General features: G+C 40.7%; 1 protein-coding gene across 7 annotated transcripts in view; it reads left to right on the top strand.

Moving 5' to 3' along the window:
* The window catches only part of MTUS1 (microtubule associated scaffold protein 1), a 120,551-nt gene extending 96,543 nt beyond the window's left edge, over positions 1–24,008 (top strand). For all 7 annotated transcript variants that reach the window (XM_082050403.1, XM_082050405.1, XM_082050406.1 and 4 more), the window contains 8 exons: positions 8,280–8,346; positions 16,569–16,783; positions 17,304–17,409; positions 18,540–18,613; positions 18,718–18,813; positions 20,951–21,067; positions 22,392–22,489; positions 23,324–24,008. In XM_082050403.1, coding sequence (XP_081906529.1) covers positions 8,280–8,346; positions 16,569–16,783; positions 17,304–17,409; positions 18,540–18,613; positions 18,718–18,813; positions 20,951–21,067; positions 22,392–22,489; positions 23,324–23,540 — 990 coding nt within the window. In that variant the 3' untranslated portion in view covers positions 23,541–24,008. The remainder of the gene's footprint in view (positions 1–8,279; positions 8,347–16,568; positions 16,784–17,303; positions 17,410–18,539; positions 18,614–18,717; positions 18,814–20,950; positions 21,068–22,391; positions 22,490–23,323) is intronic.
* Positions 24,009–25,040: the final 1,032 nt, after the last annotated feature.

Genomic DNA, 25,040 nt, shown 5'->3' on the forward strand with positions numbered 1-25,040 from the left:
ATATGAGCTACTATATGTGGCATTTCCTGACATGTGGATGACTGTAAGAGTAGAGATACTAGTTTTCTTAGGAACTTCTTGGCAGTTTTTTTCCATCTTAGAATATACAGACACATGTATCAGAAAAAATTGTCCTGGCTTTTGTGGAAATTCAGCAGAAAAATGTTTGTATTTATCAAATGAGAAATGTGTATCTAGCTCAAAGAGCAGAAGTATACATTGCATGACTAAACCCAAAACCATTTATACTAAAAGGAGTAGTTTTGGGGCAGTCACATTTTTGGCCTATAAATCCAAAATATACTGGCAGGACTATTGTTTAGAACGGCTGTCTGTGAGTTAAATTTATAGTTTTGATTTTCTAGAAGCTAATGTCAAACTTCACTGGTTCTCATTAAGATTTTAATCCAAAGTGTATTTTGGTTCTTCAAATCTGACTTCCAAAAATATGGACATAACTTTTTACAAGAAAGTATGAGGATATTTAGTTTAGGTTTCTCTGTTGCTTTAGATTAAAAAAAAAGTCACAACACAAGTCAAAAGATAACTTGCATTTGAGGAATTCAAATATTTTGTGTTCAGTAAAGGAGAGTATTTGAGTAAGAACACAACAGCTTCCCCCTGTAAAGTAAACCCAGGCTCTAGGAGTTTGCATCTGAGGGGTAGGTCTTGGAAAACAAGTCTCAAATGATTCTCAAAGTCCCTGTAACATGCAGTTGCTGATGGGCAAGCATATTTTTGGCAACAGGTTGAAGATTCGTGAGCTTTGACATCCAGAAAAGAATTTTAATGCAGTAATTACTGTGAAACTAAGCTCTGGTTGAAAAACTTTTTATAAGGTGCCTCAATTAAGCAATTTATTTGGTACACCTGGGTATTCAGGATGGGTTACAGGTGGAGAGAATCAGGAGCCCTGTCCTGTAGCTACTTCTAGCAAAAGGTGTTTTGAGAAAAGACACTTTTGACTGCAGCAAACTTGGTGTTTCAAGCAACCAGTTTCTTTCTGTGAAGAAGTTGATTCTCATTACTACCTTGCTATTTCTCCTATTTTTCTTCAGGGAGATGTGGAATTAATGACAATAGCAAACTAGGCATATCTAATAAAAAATAAAAACTAAAGGGAGCAGTTAGTGCAAGAAAGAAAATAACATCTTTGCTTCTCATTTCCCTCTTTTGTATTGCATTTTCAGATGAAATTCTAAGCAGCCTTAAAAATGGAATGACAGAAAATACTTTAATATTGTGCTCAAACATAGGATCTCCTATTCTAACATTTCAAAGGACTTTATAAAGATAATTATAATTTTATAGATGTGAGAACTTAAGTTGTGACAGTATAACTTGTCATGGTATCTGATGGAGATTTTGTGACATACTCAGCTGAGATGAACTGAGACAAAAAACTTTAGAAAATACTGAGAAATAAGTAATTTGCTTAAATAAGATAATATTTTTTTAAATGAGATCTGAGTTGTTACAGGGAAGGAAGGAGTCATTCTGTGTGATGAGTGAAAACTAATATTGGAATTCAGAAACCCTGTGGAGAACAGGCCGTTACAGAGAGTAGCGTTAAATAGCTCATACTACTACATCTGGACCTAACTTTGTAAAGCTATTGCATGAGGGTGGACATCACTTCTGAATGGGAAAACAAGGATCCCATATGAGCATAAGATCCCGTGTAAAGCTTGTAAAAGCACAAAGAGCCCGTAAGTATATAAGATCCCTGTTAAACATCAAGTGACTCATAGGAATCTTGTCTGGCTGGTTCTCTGCTTTAGAGTTTCACACACTAAACATTAGGGAATAAACATCTGGTTCTCCATAAATGTACCTGGCAAATAAGAGAAGTAAAATACTAGAAACTACAGTGAGTCTCTATCAGCTAATCATGTAAGTGTTGTAATCTGAAGCTTAATTGAATTCTGTTTGAAGTAATAAGTCAAGGTGAATACTGATGGCTTGTTTCATTTGGTAAGAAGGCAATGTGTAACATTAATAAGGCCAAGAGTAATTTGGAAGCAGCCATTTCACTGTATGTTTATTGTTTCGAGATAGTTAATGACATTTTCGCTTTATTGCAGCAACAGTCTGCTGCTCCTTTCAAAAATATACATGGAGCAGAGGGTGTAAATCCTGTTTGTTGTGCTGCTTCCTTGGCTCATTTCTTTAGCTTGCTCTTGCATATGAGTGATATGAGGGAAATGACATTTCAAGGGGGTTTTTTTAAGTGTGGTGGGGCACAGGTGCATTTAAAAAAAATTCTCTTCTAAAATTGCTGACTTCTAATTAGAAGATTATTTAGAGGATCGGGTTTTGCTGGCAAAGAAGGAACAGGGACTGGTAGAAATACTGTAGTAAAAGGACCAAAATAATCAGAGTAAATGTCATACTGAAAAGCGGATATGAATGGCCCTTTTGTTATCCCTTCATAATTACCTCCAGGCTACAGCTGATGACACGAGTGGCTGAAGTTAATGCAAAGATGTGACTCAGTTTCTACATTACAGCCAATGGTGAAGCTCATTGTTTCATAACTGGTGTGGCACAAGGATGGAGTAGGCTCCAGTTTCTAATGCTTTGTCCATAAGAGGAGTATCTCCTCGAATGAGAAAGACTCATCCTATGTTGAGATCTATTGACAACTGAGACTGTACCAGTATTAGAAAAATACTGAAATGATGATCTTTTCTTCCATACAAAGTTCATCTCCTGTAAGATCTAAGCACACATGTTGCAGAAGTGCTTGCAAATAACCATAATTTATTATTATTTTTTTAAGATGCTCATTATTTCTCTCTAAGTTTGATTTTAGGAGTAAGTACTTGTGGTGTGACAGCAAATGGCTTTCAAAAATCAGGCTTTCCTTTCCCAGAGTAAAATTGATTTGTCCCTGTACATGACAGTAAAACACATTTAAGTGCTTCCGTTCTCGGCTGCGCTGATGAATTTCAGTTTTATGCCCTCTGAACAAATTTTATTTAGTCTGGTCTAATAAAATGCTTTTTAAAAAAAGCATTGTAATGTTTTCATGTTTAGCACTTAATGTTCTTGGCCTTTAAGTTTTGAACCTTGCAATGGCTTGTTTATGAAGTGTATTGCTGATAAGACTCAAAGGCTGATCTACAGCCTTCCAGATAAGAGACGTTTCCACCTGCCAGTCCTGCCTGTGATGGGTGCAGGTGCTGCCATTTGCCTGCGACTCGGAGCTGCCAAGTGCTTGGTACCAGCATCACCTGGGCCTCTCTTCACCTTCTCAGGGCAGGGACCATGACACATCCCAGCATTAAGAGGGGAATGTTGCAGTATGGTTGCTATATGTTTGTGTCAGGGGTAAAGTCCCATGACACAACCTGATTCCCTGAGGTATTTCAGGACCTAGAAGTGGGTTGTGTCTGTTTCTTTGTGATGTGTTAGTGCTTTGTGGTTTTTGGTTTGAGCAATGCATAATGCTTCTTCTAAAGCTGTTAATGGATAGAAGATACAAGGTTTCACACAAGTACAATTTCGAGGAAGATCTGGAAACATTAATCTGAGAATAAAAAATTGCGTGGGTTTTGTTAAATGACAGAAGCTTGCTAAGAAGTTTGAAGTGCTCGAAGCTCCTGGAGATGTTGCATGAGATAAACTAGGCAACTGTGGTAGGGAGCTTACCACATGAATATGGGTGTGACATAGCTGCTTGAAATTGGAAAAAGAACAAACTAGCCCTCCATATTTTTGGTAAATAAATGCAAACTTTTCAGTATTGGTTCTTGTGAATTTTTCTTTCTTTAGTATAGTTCCAGAAGAGTACACATTTTGTTTCCAGAAGGAATATGGTTGTTTAAAATGTGAACTGCGATGTGTGGATAATTACTACCAGATGGGTGGCATTAGCTTATTTAGACACGGGTACTCAAAACCCCATTTCTGCTGTGGTTTGCTGTTTTACATCAAGTAGCTGTTGAAGGACTTGTTGTTTTCAACATGGAGGAAAAACTTGGAAAAGGTGAATAGGGCTTTTCAGACTGTGGCTCCCAAAGCCTTGACTTGCAGTCAGAACATGTGGCTCCCACAACAGGGCCACCTCACCTGGCCAGCAGCCCTGTGCTGTGAAACCTGAAATGTTGCACATCTTCTCAAGGAAATAAGAATTTCCAGTTTCCCATAAAACTTACCTGCTCCTGGGTTTGGGGTCTGCAAAGGAGCTGTGGGATGCTTCAGGAATACGCACCCGTTCCAGCTTGACCTGAGCTCTTGGAGGCATCTTGTGTCTTACTTATGTGAAGAATTGGGATAGGTACGTAGCCAGGAAGGTTGGTTACTTGCATGCTTGGTATAAATACCTTTTTTGTTCATTCTTGGTTGTGCAGTTTTGTAGAGATTCCTGCTTTTAAAGCAGTGCAATGGAAACTGTTCAGATATTCATGCATTTTCACCCTCATTTGTGTCTAAAATGATCCTAAGGCTGGCCTGTTTGAATCTCAAGCTCTAGCAAAAATAGCTGGTTGCCAGGACAAATACTCTTAAGCCTGTAACTGGGCTGTGTAACTGCCAGTAGAACAAACGTAAGTGAGAAATTGTGTAATTTATTCCATTCCTGACTTGGTCATTTTTGTCATCTTGAAACTGTCATGTTCTCCAACCCCCTACCTTGGACCTCTTCTTTTTCCATCCAGTTGTAGTGAGGTATACCTCACCTTCCCAAGTGTCCTTGCTGCAGGGCACACATCCCTCTGAACTCACTTGTCAAATTTTCAAAACATGAAGGATTTTTAACTGCCTAATCTTTCACAGAACAAGAAATGCCCAAGTCTCCTTCTTTATGCAGAGAATTTTTTTTTGTAGCATCCGATAGCAGAGCTATACCTCCCTGATATTGCCAGTGGCAAAGATTTTATCCCCAAATTCTGTTCTTGTCCTTTCCTACAGCTTCCACATTTATGGTGGCGGGAGTGTTCTGTCTAAAGCTTGACTGGATTCCTTGTGCATCTACAATAGATTCTCTAGAAATGAGAAAAATAGGTTCCCAGTCATCCTACATGATCTTGTCATAAACTCATATATTGTGCCAGAAACAGCTTTAAATTGGTATGAAGACCCTCCTTGAGTCTGACAGCTGAGAACAATCCCTGTTGCCAGATTTATCTGGATAAATGAGTGATGCCAAAATTGGTTGATCCCACTTGGGTCTGCTCTTTCAAGTTCTGATATTGATTTTTCAACTGGAATCTTGTAAAGCATAAACTAAAAGGTTGCTTGATATTCAAGCCTAAAGCATGTGTATACATGTCTTTAAATACTGACGGTGGCCCTTACTGGATTATTCATGTTCTCTTTGGTATTTCACTGCACTTAGATTTCAGGTCTTGGAAGTTTTCCTGGGGAGACTCCTGTACCTGGAGCTTTGGTTCTCTCAGAACTTAAAAGTGTGGTAAATTAACTGCTAGTCAGTCTGACTGCTTAATGTGGCTGCTTAACCAAAGCAAGAAACATTAGGAAAAAACCCAAAACGAAAACCACCACAGCAATCAACACTAGCAAGGCAGTGTTATTCTATTTTATTCTGGGTTTCTAGTTTCAGCCTCTGTCAGTCCTTAATGTATTCTGATCTCATATGCCCTTTTCTCATCAAATTCCTCTAACTAAAAACAAATACGAAATATGTGGACCATAAAGTAGGCCTTTAGAAACACTAAGCAAAAACGTTAGTGTTTCCAAAGGGTCTGCTGCGTGGTCCAGCCACTAGGCTGAGAGGGGAAAAATTTGAGATGCTTTTCTGACAGAGTGGGTTGGAAGAAGTCAGTGTCAAGGATGATTTTTGGAAAATTAGAGTAAAGAATGCATATGCACACCAATAAGGGGAGGACGTTAAAAGAAGTCCCCTGAGTGTGTTTGTACACTAATTTAGTAATGGACATGGTTACTGTAAAAGCTTTGGAAAATCCCATCAGGTGCCCTCAGCATAAAAATAAAAGTGCTTTGGTAGTTAACTTGCTTGCAAGTCCACCACATGGTCGTGCGCCAGCGTGCTGGGGTGCAGCTCACATAACTCGCTGCAGCACTCACGTTTGCATCATCAGATGTTGTGTCCGTAGCCAGAGCTGGTGCTGAACAGGAGCAAGATGACTCATTTCTCCTTCCTGAGCAGTGAAGAGCTGGGCAAGTCCGTTCCATAACCGAGCTTCCTGCTCTCCTGAGAATTCACGGTGGAGGGCGAGGCATGGTGCTCCATCTCGGCCCACTGTCACTGTAAAAAACTTCTAAGTGTTTAATGTAAAACTGCAACACAGCTACTTAATACCCCTACCAGTGTGTCAGTGTTCAGATAACTGTTAAGACTGCTTAAACTATAGTAGTTAAAAGGGGATCTTTACTAGAAATATTTGTATTTTTGACCTTGTATGGGAAATGCTGACCTTTCTTCTAAACAGCCTTTTCAGCTGCGGAATAATTTCCTATAACTTGCAGCAGATGCAAGTGCTTAGTATAAAAATCACTCTTTTGATTAGTCTTGTGTCCAACATTAACACATGACATTTCTGGGTATTTATTCCCTCTGTTTTTTTCTGAAGGAGGGTGTATTTTACTGCTTTACTTGTTCTGCAGTCATGCAGTGAGTATTGCCCATCTCTGGAACAGGTCACTCCTAACGGGGGGGACGTGGTGAGCGAGTGCTGACGTTAGCCTGGGGTCAGGCTGTGGTGAGAGTGACCGGGGGTGAACGGGGAACCTGCGGTAAGGGTGAGGTGTTCCCTGGGAAAAACCAGGTGCAGGTGTGGCCCTGCCAGTGTGTGAACTCCCCTACCCTGGTCACCTGTGTAGCAGCTAATGGAAAAAGTCTAAGAGATTTTTGGGCCAGTGCGTTATTATTTTTTCTCTAATGTATCCCAGCTGAAGGAAAAGCATGCAAAATGAATTTCAAGCTCCTTGCTTGTGTAGGGGCAATGAGCACAACCCTGGGCATTGACAGCAGCAAAGCTGTTGTTATCTGTGGCTCTCCCATTCAGCCCAGGCCTCCTGTGGCTTATTTTTGCATCAACAAATTAAGTGTGAAAGCAGCGTATAGCAAGCTCAAAACGGCTAAAAATAAGCTCCATTATCTGCAGCGAAGGGCAGCGTTCTCTTTCGTGGTCCCGGCTGCTGTTTGAGCAAGCGGAGATCGATCGGTCTAATGTCTGGGGCTCGCCTTTCATAAAAGAAGGGCTGTGGCTTTAAGTAATCGCTGGCTGCTTGTGCCAATTGCAGAAGCTGCAGTATCTGCCGCTGTCGGGAGCGATCGGCGCGGAAGCCGGATAACCTGGGGAGGCAAGGTCCAGCCTGGCCGCTCAGCCGCGGCCCGACCAGCCCGGCTGGTTGGTGGTGCCGAAATCTGGACTTCGCCCATGAGTGCTGGGGGGCTGCCGGGGCTGGAAGATGGGCTGTTCCAGCAGCAAACTCTGCCTTTATTCCCAGTGTGCTGCAGCAAGGGTAATTTGGATTTGTCTCGCAGTGCTTTTCCTGCGACGGTGGGCTGTACCGGAGCTTGGCCGTGAGCAAGGTGAAGGTGGCTTGGCAGTGGGAAGCCTGGACCCTGTCACCTCCATGCTGTGGGTGTGAGGTGCTGGTGTCCCAGGCGTGGAGCGCTGTGCCTCGCTCCTCCCTGGGGTAGGGGTCTGGGGGAAGAGGGGCCTGGCCGGCCGCCTCCCCTTGCCAAGGAGCAGCTCCTCGGCAGGGCAGGGAGATGGGTGATTCTGCTTGTTTTGAGCACAGATTGGTGACGATTTTCTCAGTGTAAGAAACATCATCTATCTTAATTTTAAGAACTGCAAACAGTGGGGTGGTTTGGATTCAACTTTGAACAGAGCTGTGCCTTTCCTTCATGGAAGGCTGAGCATTTAGCAAAGTTTTTGGTTTCGTGTTTGAGTAAGCTTAAGACAAATATTTAATGCATGCCTCTTTTGTGTATGTGCCCTACTATTGTGCCCTTGACAGCTATCAGTTGATTTGTTCTGGAGGCTTACGTTGCTACGCCCATCATAAAATATATAATTAATTGCTGCAAAGTAGGGGTTTGATTGCAGTGTTATCCTGGAAAAAGCTATTCTTTGTTTAAAACCATAACTTCCTTAACAACAGAAGAACATCTGTGTATTTAGTAACAGCAGAACTGTTATCCTAAATGATTCATATCTTGGCTGCTTGCTCTTGCCTCTTGTTTTCCTACAGAACACATGTAAGTTAATTATTGGAAGGTGCCCTGCTCAGATCACTAGTAACCAAATGTTTGGGTTGTTTTTTTTTTCTTTCCTCTGCAGAGGGAGGAAGCACTAAAACAGCGTAAAGAGTTATCTCAAGAACTAGTTAACCTTCGAGGAGAGCTAGGTAAGAATTTATTTTTTCTATTCTTCATGAGAACAGACATGCGGCAAAACAGATCTGCAGAAAGACAGATGCCCTGGTGTTGTAATGGCAGTCATTTACTTCCCTGACTGAATTCTGCTCAGATGCTTCAGTCGCTGCATTTTCTCTGGAGCACTGACGGCGTGACCCCAGGTTCACGGAATTCCTGGCACTGATCAGGCTGCGCTTAGCGGGGCCTCCTTGCAAAACACGTGCCTGGTGACCAAAGCACTCACTTTCTTAAAAATGGGAGGATGGCTGACAGTGTGTATCTTTGATCCCTGATGTATTTGAACGCGTTCTTCTAGAGGTTTGCTGGCAAAACAATAAATCTATAAAATATACTACACAAAATCTGTATTTTTGCCTCAGTGGCTTGTAGGTGAATGAGTGTAAAATTAACAGAAGGAAATGCCATCAGGCTAATGAGATTAAATCTTTGAACTCATCCTAGTGGACTGCTATAATGTGAAACTGAGCTATAATGTGCAGGGGCTGTTTTTGCCAGCTTTGAAGCTTGATTTAACCACATTTAATGGTAACTTCATTCGATTTATTTGAACTCAGAGCAGAATCATCTTGTGGAGTGCAAAAAATCATTGTATTGAGAATGATAGTACTCAAAAGTAAAGGTAGCATTTTATAAAAGCACACTTCTGTTATGATGAAGCTCCTTTAAAAAAGAAAAAAAAAACTTCGAAAGCAGAAGCAACACATGTGGTGCAGTTTCAGATACGTCACTTATTACTGAAAAGTTTGAAATACTTATTTTGACATGCTTTGGAAGTTTAGTATCGTGTCAGCCAAACATGAGTGTGAATGTAGGTCTTGTTACATGCAGATGGTCCATTTAATGTTCAGATTTATTTTTTAGCACTGATTAATAGGGCGGGCATTCCCTGGCAACTACTCAGAGTTGGAAGTGTGGTGGGGAGGGAAGGGTCTCCCTGTGTGTCCCCCGGCTGAAGCAACAGAGCACAGCTTTGCCACTTGTCACTGTTACTCTTGTCCAATTTAAAGGGTTATACTCAGATGCAGCTTTCTGGGAGTTTTATTTGGTGCTGCATGAAATTGCAAATGTGTGAATGGGGAGTCCCACAAGCAGAGAAAGCCTTGCAGACTGAACAGATAGACAAGAGTACCAATAACAGTGCGGAAATGGGTAGTGTTTTCTTTCTTGGAAGCTTAGTACTGAAAAGCTGGGGCTTTTCTAGAGCTTGGTGCTCTGGCATCTGTCAAGCTGCATCTTTCTGCTGATGAAGCACCTGGATTGCAGTTCTGCAGTTGTTTCAGGCAGGTCCCAGCTTTGGAAGAGCATGGTGGGGGGTTGCGTCCCCCATCAGCTGCAGCCGGTACTTCGGTCACCCTAAAGTGAGTCTTACTGCGGAAATGGGCTTCTTGCACTCCTGCAAAGTTGTCTTACAAACATGATAAACTAGATTTATTTTTATGTACATACCTGTGGCTTTCTGGGCAAACCCATTTGCTTACCTGATCATGAAAATGACTTCAGAAGGATTCCCATCTGAGTAAGAAAGTATCTATTCTTCCATGTGCTTGCATCTTTTTGTTTTGTTTTGTTTTTTCTATTTATCAACCTAGGTGCTATGTTTGTTACTTACAAGGAAGGGGAAAATTCAGCTTAGATAGGCAGACCAAAAGCTAGCCAGCACTTTTGCCCGTTACCTCTTTTGGTGTTTTGTTTTGTGGGGGTTTTTTTGTTTCCTTTTTTTTTTTTTTTGTGAAAGCTTAGTTCTTTGTAAGGGTGCCTTACTCTTAAATGAGCTTCTCACAAGCTTGTCACCTTCCTGCTTTGACAACCTGCTGAGCTCGTATGTGGGATTCCTGTTGCAAGAATGTTATTCAGTAGGTTGATACTAGAAAAAGAGTCAACTGCAACTGAGCTTGATGGATGTGTGATGCCTGAGTGCGCAGAGCTGTCAGCCGGCATGCTGCTGGATCGGGACGTCAGTCATTCCCCCCATAGAGTTGGTCTGACTGGGTCAGCGCTGCAGGAGCATCTGAACGGCAGCCTGGGGCTCGCTTTCCTTTGTAAGGTTTCCAGACTGTGGCTTCAGTGAAGCATTTATCTTCGTGCAGCTCCTTTGTCTTAACCACGTCACACGCCTAGCTTGTCTGTAATTCTCTCCTCAGCATGTAAAGGGAGTAGATTTAATCACAGAAATTAAAAATGACACAGGTCTTCAATTTTATCTAGCTTTAAAACGTTTGGGTTCTTAAAAAATAAAAATCTAGCCAGACCTCATTTGTTGACAAGGTGTGAGAAAAGCACGCTTGCAATGGTAACTTTAGCTGAAAATAATCTATTTAAATACACACCTGCTAATCAGCTTTCTGTTGCCACTGTTAAATGGATACAGCTGAACTTGGGATTTCCATAGGCTATTCAGACTAAGTACTGTCAATTTTGATTCACAGTGTGACCTAGGCACAGGTCTGCTCAGAAAGTTAAGTACAGTTTGAATTGAATCTTATTTTGGTCACATGAACATGTGTACATATTCCATGGAGTCCCAGCTGCTTTGGTTTTGGTGTGTATTGGTTTGCAGTTTGGGAATGGGCAGTCTAGGAAGAGGAACCAGATGTGCCCAGCTCGGGGCAGCCTGTGCCCTGCATGTTGCCACGTTTGAGAGGGATATGAAGCCTCCTGCAGCTTCTACCCTGCACAGTTTGGGCTCCTCTGTTTCTTGCTTTGAAGTTTAATTGTGCACAATCCCAAGCTCCATGATTGACCTTGCAAAACCAAATTGGCTTGCTGTCAAATTGTCTGTTTTTTCTGGGTTATTCCTTGTAACCCGTTCTACCAAAATACCTTTTTGTTTAGTGATTTAAATGTGCATTTTGATCCCAGAACCTGCCTTTGGCAGTGACGGTGTGGCCATGCGGACCATGGGGCGGATGGTTACCAGTCGCTGCTTTCTCTTCTCAGTAGCTGGAAATGTGAGTGAGGGTTGGCAGTGCTGGTGTGTTTGGGGATGGATTTTTCCAAAGGAGTTCAAATTCATTAACACTCAGGTTTTGAACTTGGGTTTCCTTAAAATCTTCAGCCACAAAGACTAAATGTTGTGGTTTGAATGTTTTGGGAACTTGGAGCAGATATGGATGTCCTGCTTGTCACTTGTTTCCCTTAAGATGCACACCGGTATGTAAATTATTTCTAGTTACCTGTTTAATTACATAAGTAGAAATTGCAACAGCTGCATATATCTTCAGAGGTACAAAACTACTCTTCTAAATTAATTGCACTCAAAATTGTTTCGGAGCCTCTTTGCAACCATGCTGGACGTTGTCCAGCTCAGTCCTGCAACCCAGCAGCAGGTGCAGCGCTGACTCAGCCTGAGCCCTTTGAAAATTGCCGTTTGTCAGCCTGTTTCAGTGGGCTGGGGAGGCTTCTGCGTGTCCTGTACAGCCAGGCAAGTGCCCAACCTCTCTCTCTGCTCAACACGTGCTGCATTGCAATTGAGAAACAAGATATTCTTCAAAATACCTTTGTGCTGTTTTTTTATTAATAAATTAACTCTAAAATGCGTTGGCGGTTGGGATTAAAAGAGGCTGTTGTTTTACAGGTGTATGAAGTGAATGTGATTTGGTTTTCAGGTTTTGATGGACCTTAAAAATACTTAATAGGAGGTAGGCATTTCTATTATATCAATTATCTGAGGCTGAGCCTAACTTGCCACAAGCCAAACACTTGTCTACATGCTGACACTGTAGCATTTGCAGCAGTAGAGAATAGGAATTTACTTCCTGGCAGACACCTGAATGCTTCATGGATGTATTTAACCATACCCGCTTAAGTGTAGCTTAAAGTATGGGGTTTTTTGGTGTACCTGCCTCATTTCAACTTGCCCAAGAACAAAAATATGCAACGTGGCTTAACGTCTTATACCGTTAGTCTCATTATAGGAGAAACACCAAGAGAAGCTTGGTGATAAATTTGAAAGCATGTTTGGCTAGAATTTCCAATAATGACAATCTGCCAAAACCATGACTTAAGTATGGATAACACTTTTCAAAAAAATGTTATATGGAGGAGGAAATGAGTCTTTGTGTCTACAGTAGACTTACTGATCAACGAAACATACACAATAGATCTTGCGGTGTGAAATATAAAGTTAGAGGAATCATGTTACTTGCTGTGACATAACACCATGCTAAATACTTGGTGTTTTCTGGTAATTATCCCCTTTTCACATCCCCCATATCTACTAGAATGCTGCCAGTTTACTGTCCTAGTGACCTTGGTTTCGAAATGTCAGACAGTCTAATGGCTTTTTGTACATCATGACTAGACCAGTGAGTGACTTAGACAATTTTATGAAGATAAATGTTGATTCAAAATAATTTGAGATTAAAAAAAAAATCCATTATGTTTTATCTTCTTAGAGCTATGGTTAATGGTAACTTTTAGGGAAATGTATGTTGAAGAATGCTTTTGTGTAAGCATTTTAGCCATAAATACTGAATTGGATGATAAATTGGATTTTAACTAGAATAAGAAACTAAATTTTGTAAGGATATATTGCACAACTGTAAAGGCTTGTCTCTTGGCTACTCTTACTGAAAATATGAAGTAGATTTCTTGGGGATACTGAGGCAGCTTTTGTAGTCCTTTCCTTCAGCTGGTGCTACTGTTTGTGTGGTTTGGATCTGCTGCCGTTTGCACTGGAGCTGCGAGTTGCCATGTGCCTGGATCCCCACACTTCACTTCTGCAGGCATTTGGTTTATGGTTCTGGCACATACAAAGCTTTGCAATTAAATACCCAAGATGCAAGTGGCCATTGTTAACAAGTACACATGAATGTTAATTGTACATGTCAAAACCAGCATTTCTGATCTGAAGACACGCTGTCAACATATCTCAGAACCTTCCTGTGGTTGCCAGAGGTCGTGGTTCTGCCCAAAAGAACCAGGCTCTTCGTTTATAATAAACAAGTGTTAAGGAGCCTAAAAATCCAGATTGATCTTGCTCCCTGTCGTAATAATCCAGGGAGTGGCAGTGTTATTTGACTGGGAGGAGAGACTGGGACAATCAATTGGGGGGAAAATATTAATGGCTTTGCTATTTGATTAAGGAAGTGAATCTTGTTTCTGGTTGCCAAGCACACCATTCTGTACACTCTGTCCTTAAAGCTTTAAACTGTTTATCTCATCTGTATTATAACACTAAACTTAATGAAAAAATGGATAGCATTTTTTTCACCTCTGTGGCTTGATTTTTCTCTCAAATTCTGTTGGACCATTTTTCTCCTGTTGTTTTTCTTGCTCAAGGTCTGTGGTCTGTTGTAGTGCGTGACATAATGATGTGGAATTGTGAAGGGATGCACTTTAAGAAGGGAAGGAATGCACAGTAGTCATGTACAGAAGCATGCTCTTCACGTGTCTCTGAGGTGGATGAGAAGTTAGAACAGAGATTTTGTGTTTGAGTTTTGTTTAGAAATTTCTCTTCTAAGGAATTAGTTGCCTTCTTCATGGCTTGTCCTTTTCTTAAAACTAGGCAGTGGACAGTCATAAATTAGATTATTCAGTCTGGAGATGGATAGGGCTGTGCAAAATACCTGCTACAGACACTTGAATCTCGAGTAGGGGGACAAATTTGGGTTTACAGGACTTAGCATAATTTCAGAATGACGATTGTTCAGTCAGTGCTTTTGCTGAAACATCCCACATGCAGTTTCTTGCACCACCATGATTCTGGAAGTTCACTGGTGGTGTGGTGGTTCTGCTTCTGGTTTGGATGGCAAGGATTCAAGTCAGGCTTGTGAATTGCAAGGAAGCATTGCAGCCTCCACCTTTGCTGAGGCCAGATGTTACCTTAAAGGTAACACAACATTCAACTACCAGTGCAAGTTTTTAAAGTTTTTGTTTCCCTTTGTAACATTAGTCTTCTCATAAATCTGAATTGCAAACTGGCTGAACAAGAACTGAGGTGTCTGTTTTCTTTGACAAAGGTGTGGTTTGCTGTTTGCTTTTTTCTGAAGTGTTTTGCATCATCTGAAGTTCTGTGTGCTGACGCTTAAAGATAAGACAATGATGAGCAGCACATTCTTTTAGCTAAATGTAGGCAAATGAATAGCTCTGGCCTTACAAATAAAGAACTGAATGTTTGCGTCTTCCTCTGGTTTTAAAGGAGAGGGATCACTTGGAGAACTTTGCTACAGTGATCTCACATGAGGTGTGTAACTCACCTGCCTCTCAGCTATAACCCTCTTACTCTGCTATAGATGGTCAGATCCATTCTGCATGTGGTTGGCTGTGTAATGTCTCGGTTTGGCTCCCTGCCTGGTTCTATGCATTATAAAATAATATCGCATAACTTTAATGTTTCTTCTTCTCCAAAGCATGACAATATGAGTATATATTCAATAATATTATGCCAATGTGATGTGATAAAAGTTTGCTATTTTTTTCCATTTTTTTTTTTTTTCCTAAAGAGAGCAGTTATAGTAGAAGTTTGTGGAATTAATAAAGATAGGGAAAAAACAGTCTGTCTTGGTGGTATAGAAAGTATAGAAAACTGTGAAATCTGCTTGGGTGGCAGAGAATGTTGTGGTATGTTTCAGCTGAGCCTTTAGTTGCATTGTTGCCAGGCATGGGATGAACAGCTTGGCTCAAATTTGTCCTGATCAGCAGATCTTTCACATAGACCTAGCGCAGAGCTAAGCCTGCTGTTAGAACTAATCCAGGTAGACACACATGCAGATTGATTTCCACGCAGTACAGCTCACTCACTTACGTGTTCTAGTTCAACTGCAGGTTTTAAGTGACGGCAGCAGGGCCAGGACTTCTTTACAGTTTCCTTAAAATCAAGTGCAAGTATCATTCATCAAGTTACTTGCTCTTGATGAGCTGTAGCACAGAGGGAATCAGACACAAGTGTAACATGAGGCTCTGTGCCGGGGCAGGCTGCTCTCCCCAGAGCCAAGCCCAGTTCTGCTTTGGGAACTGCTCCTTGAAGATACTGTAATTTATGTATCTTAAGGTTCAAACACAGCTGTGGTGAGAAATTCCTGTACTAAAATCCCTGAATCTTTCCATGCTTTTATATAAACTTTGTATTTATAGTGTTTGGGCGGCGTGCTAAGCTGCTATAAATTGTCTGTATGTATGACTTCTGTATGTGATTGAAGATCAAGTTAACGTTTTAGTTAACATTTCTCTCTTAAGCGGACACCCATCTGACTAATTTGTTTTAAACTGAAGCACTAGGGTCTGCGTGGAAGCAGTTTGGCTTAAGGTCAGTGAGCACGGGCTTGTGTTAGACATCCCGTTTCCCCTTGCTCCCAGGCTTGGGGTGCAGCTGGAACTGCCTGAGGCGCTCACTCCAGTTGTATTAACAGTGGGAAAATGACTCCTCCTATTCAGCCCTTCTGTCTGGAACTGGGAATGCTGCATTTCAAACTCAAAACGTATGAGTTACTAACTTTTGTTTTGCCATTTTATCAGCTGTAAATACGGGGAGACAAACCTAGGCAGTCTTCTTAGCTGACTTGTGTTAATAAAAATATAAAGAGAATTACACAGCATTTCTTTCTGTTTTTTTAATACTCTGCATTTTCTGCCTGAAACTATTGTGTATCTTGCATATTTAAATATCTCGAGCATATGCATATTTAGCGGTATGTTTCAGATTGGCAGTTCAGTATCGCTCTGTATCAGGCAGTCTGTGTCAGGCTAGAATTGCTTCTCTGTTGTGTTTCTGAGTATAACATGTTGAATGGATGGTCATCAGGATATGGAGACTTTCAAATTTAGCTAAGTGGTTTATATATCAAAAAGTGAAGTACTCTCACAAATACGCTACTGAAATGGGATCAAATTAGGTGAAGTAGCAAATCCAATTAATTTTTTTATTGGAGCACTCAAGTGTCTCTTGTGAGACATTCATTCTTCTATGTCATGACAAACTCACATTTATGCTTTCTACATGGGTTCCTGGCTTAACTAGATTCAATTAATTCTCAGCATAAGAAACAATGAATTTAATATTTTGCAAAGATCTTTTCATGTATCCTTGGAGGTAGCATTCATTTAATGGATAAATTGTATTTGTCTTTGTATAACCGTGTTGCTGTGCCGACTGTTCACTATATTTAATACTTGTAATAAAGATGGTGAAATTAGCATTGACCTTGATCCAATTTCTTTTTTCTTTTTTTTTTTTTTCTGTTGACATCTTCAGTAACTACTTCTGCAGCTTGTGAGAAATTGGAGAGAGACAGGAATGAACTGCGAGTTGCTTATGAAGGGTTTTTGCAGAAGTTAAACCAGCAACATCACAATGATTTAGCTGAGCTGGAGGAGAGGCTTAAACAGTTTTACACTGCAGAATGTGAGAAACTCCAAAGTATCTGCATTGAAGAAGCTGAAAAATACAAAGCGCAACTCCAGGAGCAGGTTTGTAACATTTGAAGTAGAAATGTTCTCTAGCAGTTGCTGTCTGCTGCAAATGAGCCTTCAGAGAATCCTGGATTTTGCTAATAATGGAGTTATTTTATCTAATGTGAAACTCCACTTTGTTGCAACTATAAAACGTATGACTACGCAAAGCTGTCCAGATCTTAAGCTTGTGTTTAAACATGGTGGAGATTCCTTTTGTTCTGCAAACTTCAATGACTTCTAGAGCTCGACTGGATATTTGAGGCAGCTTGAGTTTTAAGAATTAGAGAAACCTGGCCTGTGACTTTCCATGTGTGTGACAGATGCATACGCCATCCTGTTGGTAGTGGTAAACTGCAAGGCATCGTCCTCATCTATTGAGTGTTGTATGTGGCATAGCTTCTCCTGTGACCATCTGTTAAGCGCTACCTTGACCATTTAAAATGTACGCAACGTACTGCATAAAGCCATTGGAACAGTACTTAAACAAGGGTTGACACTGGTCGGGAGGGGAAAAAATCATGTTGTCATATTGCAGGTGGACAACTTAAATATCACACATGAAAACTTTAAGCTGGAACTTGAAAACAGCCACTCAGAAAAAGTAGAGGAGCTGACAAAGAAGTATGAATCCTCTTTTTCAGGCAAGTATTTAGTATTCAAGTAAACATGCTGTTGTACTGCTAGTCACAAACAACAATATTCAAGCTTTTTCATCAACACGTCCGCTTCATTGTTCTTGGTTGTCCTTTATCCTTAAAAACAGCTGAATTCTGCCTTTTGGAATCGAACAAGTCTAATTTTACGTACAGAAATAACCATGATCCCATTGTAGTTGAATGAAACTTCTGAAACATTTTCAGAGGGGAGATGTCTTTTTCTTTCAGTAAAAGATGTCTGAATTGCAGTCTGCCCTCAAAATCTCAAGGTAATGAGTAATTGCTCCCACCCTGCTAGTTTTGTAAGGAGCACCTTGAAGCTGAACTTGAGGAAAAGCAAGGTTGTGTGCTTTCCAGAGTGACATGGGAATGTTGAGAAATATTAGACACTACTTACAGTATATTATACAGTGCTTACAGTATCCTGAGGCAGAGGTTGTTTTTCAGGAAGGGGACGGTGAGTGTGCTCAGTTTTAAATGGCATTGTATTTAACTGATGTAAGTGGTGATGATTTCTGTCCTCCCTCCAACTCCACTTGATAGCCAAGTTTCCAGTGGTACTTTTGTGTCATTAAAACTGGTGGCGCTTCCACTGCTATCAGAGCAAACTCCTCTGTGTGGCATCTCCAAAGTAGGGAAGGAAATGTTTTTCTAGAAGTTTGTGGAAGACGCAATTTTAGTTTTTGCTAGGTTTCCCTTCAGAAACTCAGCTTTTGTCAGATGTAGCTTGTGTTCAATTCATCCATTCATTGCATGCAGATCAATGCTGTCAAAACTGACACACTGTCAACTACCGAAATGGATATGTGAGGGGACAGTTGGCAAATCTGAAGCAGCAAAAATTATCTACTATGAGTAGATAATGTGGTGGCTCAGATTTTACTTCAGAGGCATTTTTAAGACCATCAGGGCAGAGGAGGGAAGGAAAAAAACATATAAATTTTGAACAGTTTGTGCATGCTTTAGATCAGTGGATGATAAATGTTCTTTCCATGATGATGTTGACTCCGCACCTGTGCACGTGAGTATTGGCTGGCTTTTCATACTGCTGTTTTTCAAAAAGAATTTTCGTGTTTTATGCAGTATTAAAAATCTGCCATAATAATTTGTTGCAGAGCTCAAGAGTGCTCATGAATCTGAAAGGAAGTCGCTTGAAGATTCCTTTAAAGAGAAGCAAGAATTGCTAGAGGTTTGTTAAGGGTTGGGGTCATTGCAACAGTCTAAAACTTAAAAGGCAGTTTGGAGATGTGTGCTGAATTCTTGGCATAACTATACCATATTTTTTTATTTCAGAAAAAAATCGATGAATTAAAATGTGAAAACGACTCTCTCAGTGAGAAGTTGAAATTAGAAGAGCAAAAACAAATAGCCAAAGAGCGAGCCAGTCTTGTAAGTCTTGGTCTTCAAAAGTAATGCAGATGAGCAGATCTTATAAGCCTGGGTTTATTTTATTGCATAGTATGAAAGGTTTGCAATCAAGCCTGATAGGGTTCCCATAATTTTTAATATTTTATGTAAATGGCTTGTCTGCCAGAAGTTTTTCTCAAGCGCTACAGTGTCACATATTAACTTGCCAATATAAATCTATAAGGCTGTTGAATGTCTGAGTAAATGGTGTAAGTTATAGCCTAAGTTAAATTGAACACCTACATGTACACAGAAGTTGTACCACAGCTTTCTTCTAGACAGTTGATAAATGCTCTGAATGCTCAGTGTGGGCTTACATCACTTCTACAAAACTCCCTTCTTGTCCTTGAGTCTTTAATGCATTTATTCAAACATCCATTCAAACTTGTTGCTGATTTATCCTTCACGTAAACGTTTATTTTATCCTGCCTTTCCTCTGAAGGCTGCTGTTCTCTGGGATGCTCCTGGGATAAGAAATGTGCTCTGAGAGGGTCTTTCATGTGCTGGGAGGATGAGACACAAACACTTATTTTTCCAGTTACCTGAAAATACCTGGAATACCACCAGTATCACATATCCCATGAAGAGAAATTCCACACTTAAAAACTCACTTAAGATGCTTCTAGTAGAAGTTGCCCTAGTTTTCACTGGAATTTCTTTTTTATTTTTCCTCTTACTGCTTATTCTAGTGGCAGGACAGAGCTGCCGCAAGAAGAATCTGCAACCACGGCATGTTGCTGTAGTTGGGAAAGATGATAACAAAAAGAGAACGTATTTAATGCTGCATTTGGGAGTTGGAGCTGTATTCCATAGGTGTGCTCAGACGTTGTTTAATTTACAGGAGCAATAGTCAAGTGCCTTTACACAGCTGCAAATGCACTCTGCATCCTGACAGCATAAGACAGAAGCTTGAGGCTTCTCTGTGGAAGAATACCAATCTGACCCACTCTATTCTTCTGTACTAAACACAAATTCTGTACGATCAGAGTTCCCAGAAGCCTGTTGAAGACAGAGGTGTATTTTCAATCCTTCCACTATTACTTAGTTTCACTTGCTATTCCCAGCTTTCTTACTAAAATCTTATGTAGGCCTTTCATCTCTTTGTCTGTCTCTGTGTTCTCCTATGAGTAGATAACGTGGTAGCTCAGATTTAACTTCAGAGACATTTTTAAGACCACTGGGGCAGAGGAGAGAAAAAAAAAAAAACAGACATTTTGAACATACTATAAGCTGCATTTAAACTTTCCAGGAGCATTTTCCTCTCTAGCTCTTAGATTCCTTGTAAAGCCACAAAAAGCAGGAAGTTCAAATTGCCTCCTCCCCTGAGGTGGTGCAGCACAGCCCACCCTCACATGGACCTCTGTTCAAAAGTAGAAATTAAACAAGAATCACTAAAGCCACAGTCCTTAAAAACAGGTGGGGGAGAAGGAAACGCGGAGGTGATGAGGCCCTTGTTACCTGTGGAATGTGCTGGCTCTGTGCCCCACAAACCTGCATACATGCTGTATGGTAGATAAGTCATGGACGTAGAGCAGTGCACGATTGTTATGTGCAATTGCTGTGCTAGGCTTTAAGAAAAATGTAACAATGAAAAGTTTCAGTTTCTGCTTATGAACCAGCTACCTTCAGACTCAAAACAGGGAAAATCAGCTACAATCAAGTTCATAGCTTTACATTTTTGGTGGTTTTAAACTACTCCAGCACCTGAAAACTCTTCAGATGTTTACTTTAATTACCTCTTGGGATGGGTTATGAGTAATATGAAATAAATTTTGGAACTCCTAGCCTTAGAGGGAGCCTTTGGGCACTCCTGGAAAACAAGTTTTGCTGTGACAGCTTTAGTGTTTTCCTCGGACTCGCAAGGGTTTTTCAAGTTTGTGCATAAGGTGTTTTCTGAGCAGCTTCTAAAGAAAACTGCAACTGTCCACCTACACTGAAGGACAAACAAAACTGGGAGAAAGTGGTAGCAGATTTTTTTATTCTAAATGGTTTGACTTGACTTCACTTAAAAGAAGCTAACTGGTGTTACCATATTTATTTTCTTGCTCTTTCTAAGTAGCAGAGAACAGTTAAATTGTTCCTGAAATTCAGGGTACTAAGCAAACTGTTGATCTTTCAGAAAAACCCGCAGATTATGTATCTGGAACAGGAGCTGGAAAGTCTGAAAGCGGTGCTGGAGATCAAGAATGAGAAACTCCATCAGCAGGATGTGAAGTTAATGAAAATGGAAAAACTGGTGAGTTTTCCTTGGGGTCTGGCAGGTTCAGACCGTGTCTCTGAGTCGTTCTGACAATGAACTCGGGCTGGTCAGGCTTATGTGCAAGGATTAATTTCTGTTGTTTAAAAGGAAACATGAAATTATACTGGGACATGCTCACAGTGTAGATCCAGTTATATCAGCATCAGGCTGTAACATAAAGAGGGGCGGAGAATCACCAGATGCTGTAAATGACCTTTTAACCTCTTAAGACAACTACTGGTTTACACAAACTATTGCTAAGTTAGTACAGGATTATCCAGGGGCCTTTTCCACATTTCCTTTCCTCTTCCCCTCCTCCCACAAGGGACAAATCCTTACCTGCTACGTTTGCATGAGTGTTATGGAAGATAGATTGCACTGTCAGAAAAACGTGGTAATGATCCTAATTAAACAAGAACATATCAAATAAAAAATGGAATATATCTTTTTGTCTAGAGTTGATTAGCTTAGGTCAACCATTTTAGCTGTTATCTTTAAGCTACTTGTTTAGCTGTGTGATTTGCTCCTGATCTCTGCATAATTCCACAGGAAAAGGCAATTTTGGGGACAAAACTCATAATTACTTTATTTGCTCTTATTTGTGGCAGAACAGGGTACTTACCCTGGGTGGGACCTTTGAACACTGTTGTAATACTTGCTTAAGCAAGATTTTAATGAGGAAGTATAGAGAGAGGTTTGGATCCAAAGGAAAACATTCATGTCAGATGTTCAGTATTGTACAGCATCATATGCTACCCGGGTCTACAGTTACTAGTAAATTACTAGTAAACCTTCACCTTTTCTGACAGACATTGGCTTTAGTATAGGAGCCCTTAGCCCATCCCAACATTTAATCAGTTTTTCCTTGACTTTTGAGAGCATCCTGCAACAATGAAGGGGAATTGGGAGAGCAGCGGGGAGAGCTGTTCATGCAGGGGAGCGCTTGAATTTGTCACATTAGCATGTTATTTCTAGACAGTCCTCTGTCTGCAACAGATAGGTTCTAAAACTGCTGCCTGTCACTGGCAGAAGTTACTAGAACATGCTGGCTAACCAGTAGTTCCCTTATCCAGTCCTCATTTGTTGGCATCTAATCAGCACAAGTGGCAAAATGCCGCCGTTACACAAGGATGAGGTCAGTAGGATCTATTTGTTAGAGAGCAGTAAGCCATGATAGCAGGTCAGTCTCACATTGCTCCAGATTTTTGCACTTACTGTAACAAGGTCTGCAAACTCCAGATTATGAAAGTCTGTGATAGCACAGTCAGCATCTTGAGTGCATGTGTGGGTTTTATTTTAAACTGTGACCTTTTTCTCTAAGCTGGAGAACAACACAATCTTAATGGAAAAATTAAAGAAGGTTCAGCAAGAAAATGAAGAATTAAAAGCTCGGATGGACAAACACATGGAGCTTTCAAGGTGAAAAATATCTATGGACTCTTAGATGTTCTGATGAAGCAGGGGAGGGTGTTCCTGTGACAAGAAAGAAATACACATTTGTAGAGATCCAAGTGGGGAAGAAAGGGTCATGTTCTCTTAGACAGTACTTCAACATCCGAGTCACTAATATTTACACAGAATTTTCTATGTACAAGAACAGGAACAGATCATAAGGGGGTAAAAAGGTGCAGTATGATCTTCAGTGCTCCAAAACAGTATTTCAGGAAAGAAAAAACAACTCAGAAATATCATCATAGATTGGCTTTTTAAGTATTAGTGGTTTGTGAGCTAAACCTGGCTTTACTATTAACCACTTCAGTTGAGTGATTTGTGCCCAGTTTAGTTCAGTGGAAAGACAAGTGTTTTATTTAGCAATAATAGCAATTTTTAGCATGAATAAAATGGGTCTGAGGTTCTCCTAGCTTCAGCTATTGCCCAAATGGATGGGCAGACTCTTGTGGTCTGAAGAAGAGTACAGAAATGCAGCTTCTATGTCGAGCTGAGCCTGCAACAGGACCCAAAGGCTGCAGCGTGGCCATTTAAAGCATCTATCACTGTAAACAGGACAAGTCTCACTTTTCAGATGCTTTTCCTGGTCTTTAGGAGTGTTTCTTATTGGTACTTTCTCCTGCTTTCTGAAAGCTACCAGCTCAAGTCCAGCAAGAATGAGAACATGCTAAATCCTCTGTAATTCAGCGTAGTTGTAAGCCAAGCAGGGGTTTACGTAATTTCAAACCTTTCTTTAACAATTAAGCTCAGTGCTGTAGTCTCTGTCTTAGGTTCCATGTTCTGATGTAAATCTTACTTTTGCAGGCAACTTTCTACGGAGCAAGCCGTCTTACAGGAGTCGCTAGAGAAAGAATCAAAAGTAAACAAACGCCTGTCAATGGAAAATGAGGAACTTCTGTGGAAGTTGCACAATGGTGACCTATGCAGCCCGAGAAAACTCTCTCCCAGTTCTCCATCCGTGCCTCTTCAGTCCCCACGGAATTCTGGTAACTTCTCTAGTCCCACAGTATCACCGAGATGACATCTCTTGAGAGAAAGAGGGGGGATTGCATTTCGCTGGTGATCTGCAGAACCGATCCTAATTTTAATCACAGGAACAAGAGCTATATTAGCTGAGTATGATGACTAAACATAACTGGAAACTATTTCGTGCAAAAATGGCGATAAGAGACTGAGAACATGGGAGAAAAACACTCATGTTGCTCCTCCCAAAAAGACTTGTTTATGACCTCTATGGACATTGTTGCACAAAGCACTTACAGAGCAAGGAAAGACTTGTTCATTGCCTTTTCACCTAACTCTAAGAAAAAGCTCAGGGGCTCAGAGATAAAGATCACAACCTTTATAAGATGTTCCTTATCGCAGACATTTTTTTTAAGGCTGTGTGTATGTGTGTGCGCTGTGGATGGAATGGATGTAACACACTGTGCGTGTGTCTAATGCTGCCTTCTTTGCTGTGTACGTAATAAAGGATAAAAGCTAAAGACTATACATTGACACGTACTTCCTTAATGATGTTGTCAGTATGCATGCTTTCAGCATTTCCCTGGGAATAAGGAGAAGCTGCCACTAGTCCTGTAGCTTAGTTTCCTTCATCTTTCTGGCTTCAGTTCAGGTAAAAAAAATGGCATGAAATGCTTTGTCAACTGTCTCATTAGTTTCTTAGCCGACCTGAGGATGCAACTTTGAATTAATTTTAAAAACAAGCTGAATTGCAGCCGTATTTTGCATGGATTCTTCATTTCACATCCATGCACAACTCTGCCATTTATGAGGAAACATTTTTTGCAGGATACAGTGGATTTTGGCTTTGAAGTCAACAGGGTCATAGTCAGAAACACAGCAGCCCTCAAGATCAGCACGTTTAGAAACCTGGACTTGTCACCTGCTGAAAAGTGACTTATTTCCACAAACTGGCATGTCCATTGCTGAGGCCGTCTGCTGAGGATAAACTATTAATAATGTGGATTTGAAAGCCAAAGAGAAAAATGCAATAGTTGTCATTAGGTGCATTCTTAACTCGGTTCTCCAGAAGAATCTTAAGTAATTTGTGAATTCTGATGTCTCTGGTGACACACTTTGCCTTTTTAAGCATTAGCATTTTTATTAACATTCTTCAGAGTTGGCTAAATTTGCCTGAGGAAGAGGGGAAGGTGGCAGCTGTGTATTTATCTTGCTAATTCTGCCATACCTTCCCTCTTAGACTGCAGGATAGTGTTGTTTTGCCAGTTCATTTGTCAAAACATCCTGTACAAGAGATTCTGTGGAGTAGCGAAAAAACCCCTGTCCTGGCTGCTGGAACTGGAGGCTGAGGGTGGCAGCAGTTCTGAAAATGTCACATGCTGAGCTTCAGCTTCAACCAGCTAATTGTGGTGCCTTGGGCAGACCGGTTCAAGATCTCTACATTGTACCTACTCAACACAGGTTCAACTTAAAATTAGTATTACAAACTACTATCTAGTGTGGGTTTTACAGAACCACTTCCAGGATCGTTGTTGTGCTGCTCTTCAGCTCATGCTGT

Source organism: Streptopelia decaocto (genome assembly GCF_964273445.1).
Source record: "Streptopelia decaocto genome assembly, chromosome: 4".
In the NCBI taxonomy this organism is placed as follows: Eukaryota; Metazoa; Chordata; class Aves; order Columbiformes; family Columbidae; genus Streptopelia; species Streptopelia decaocto.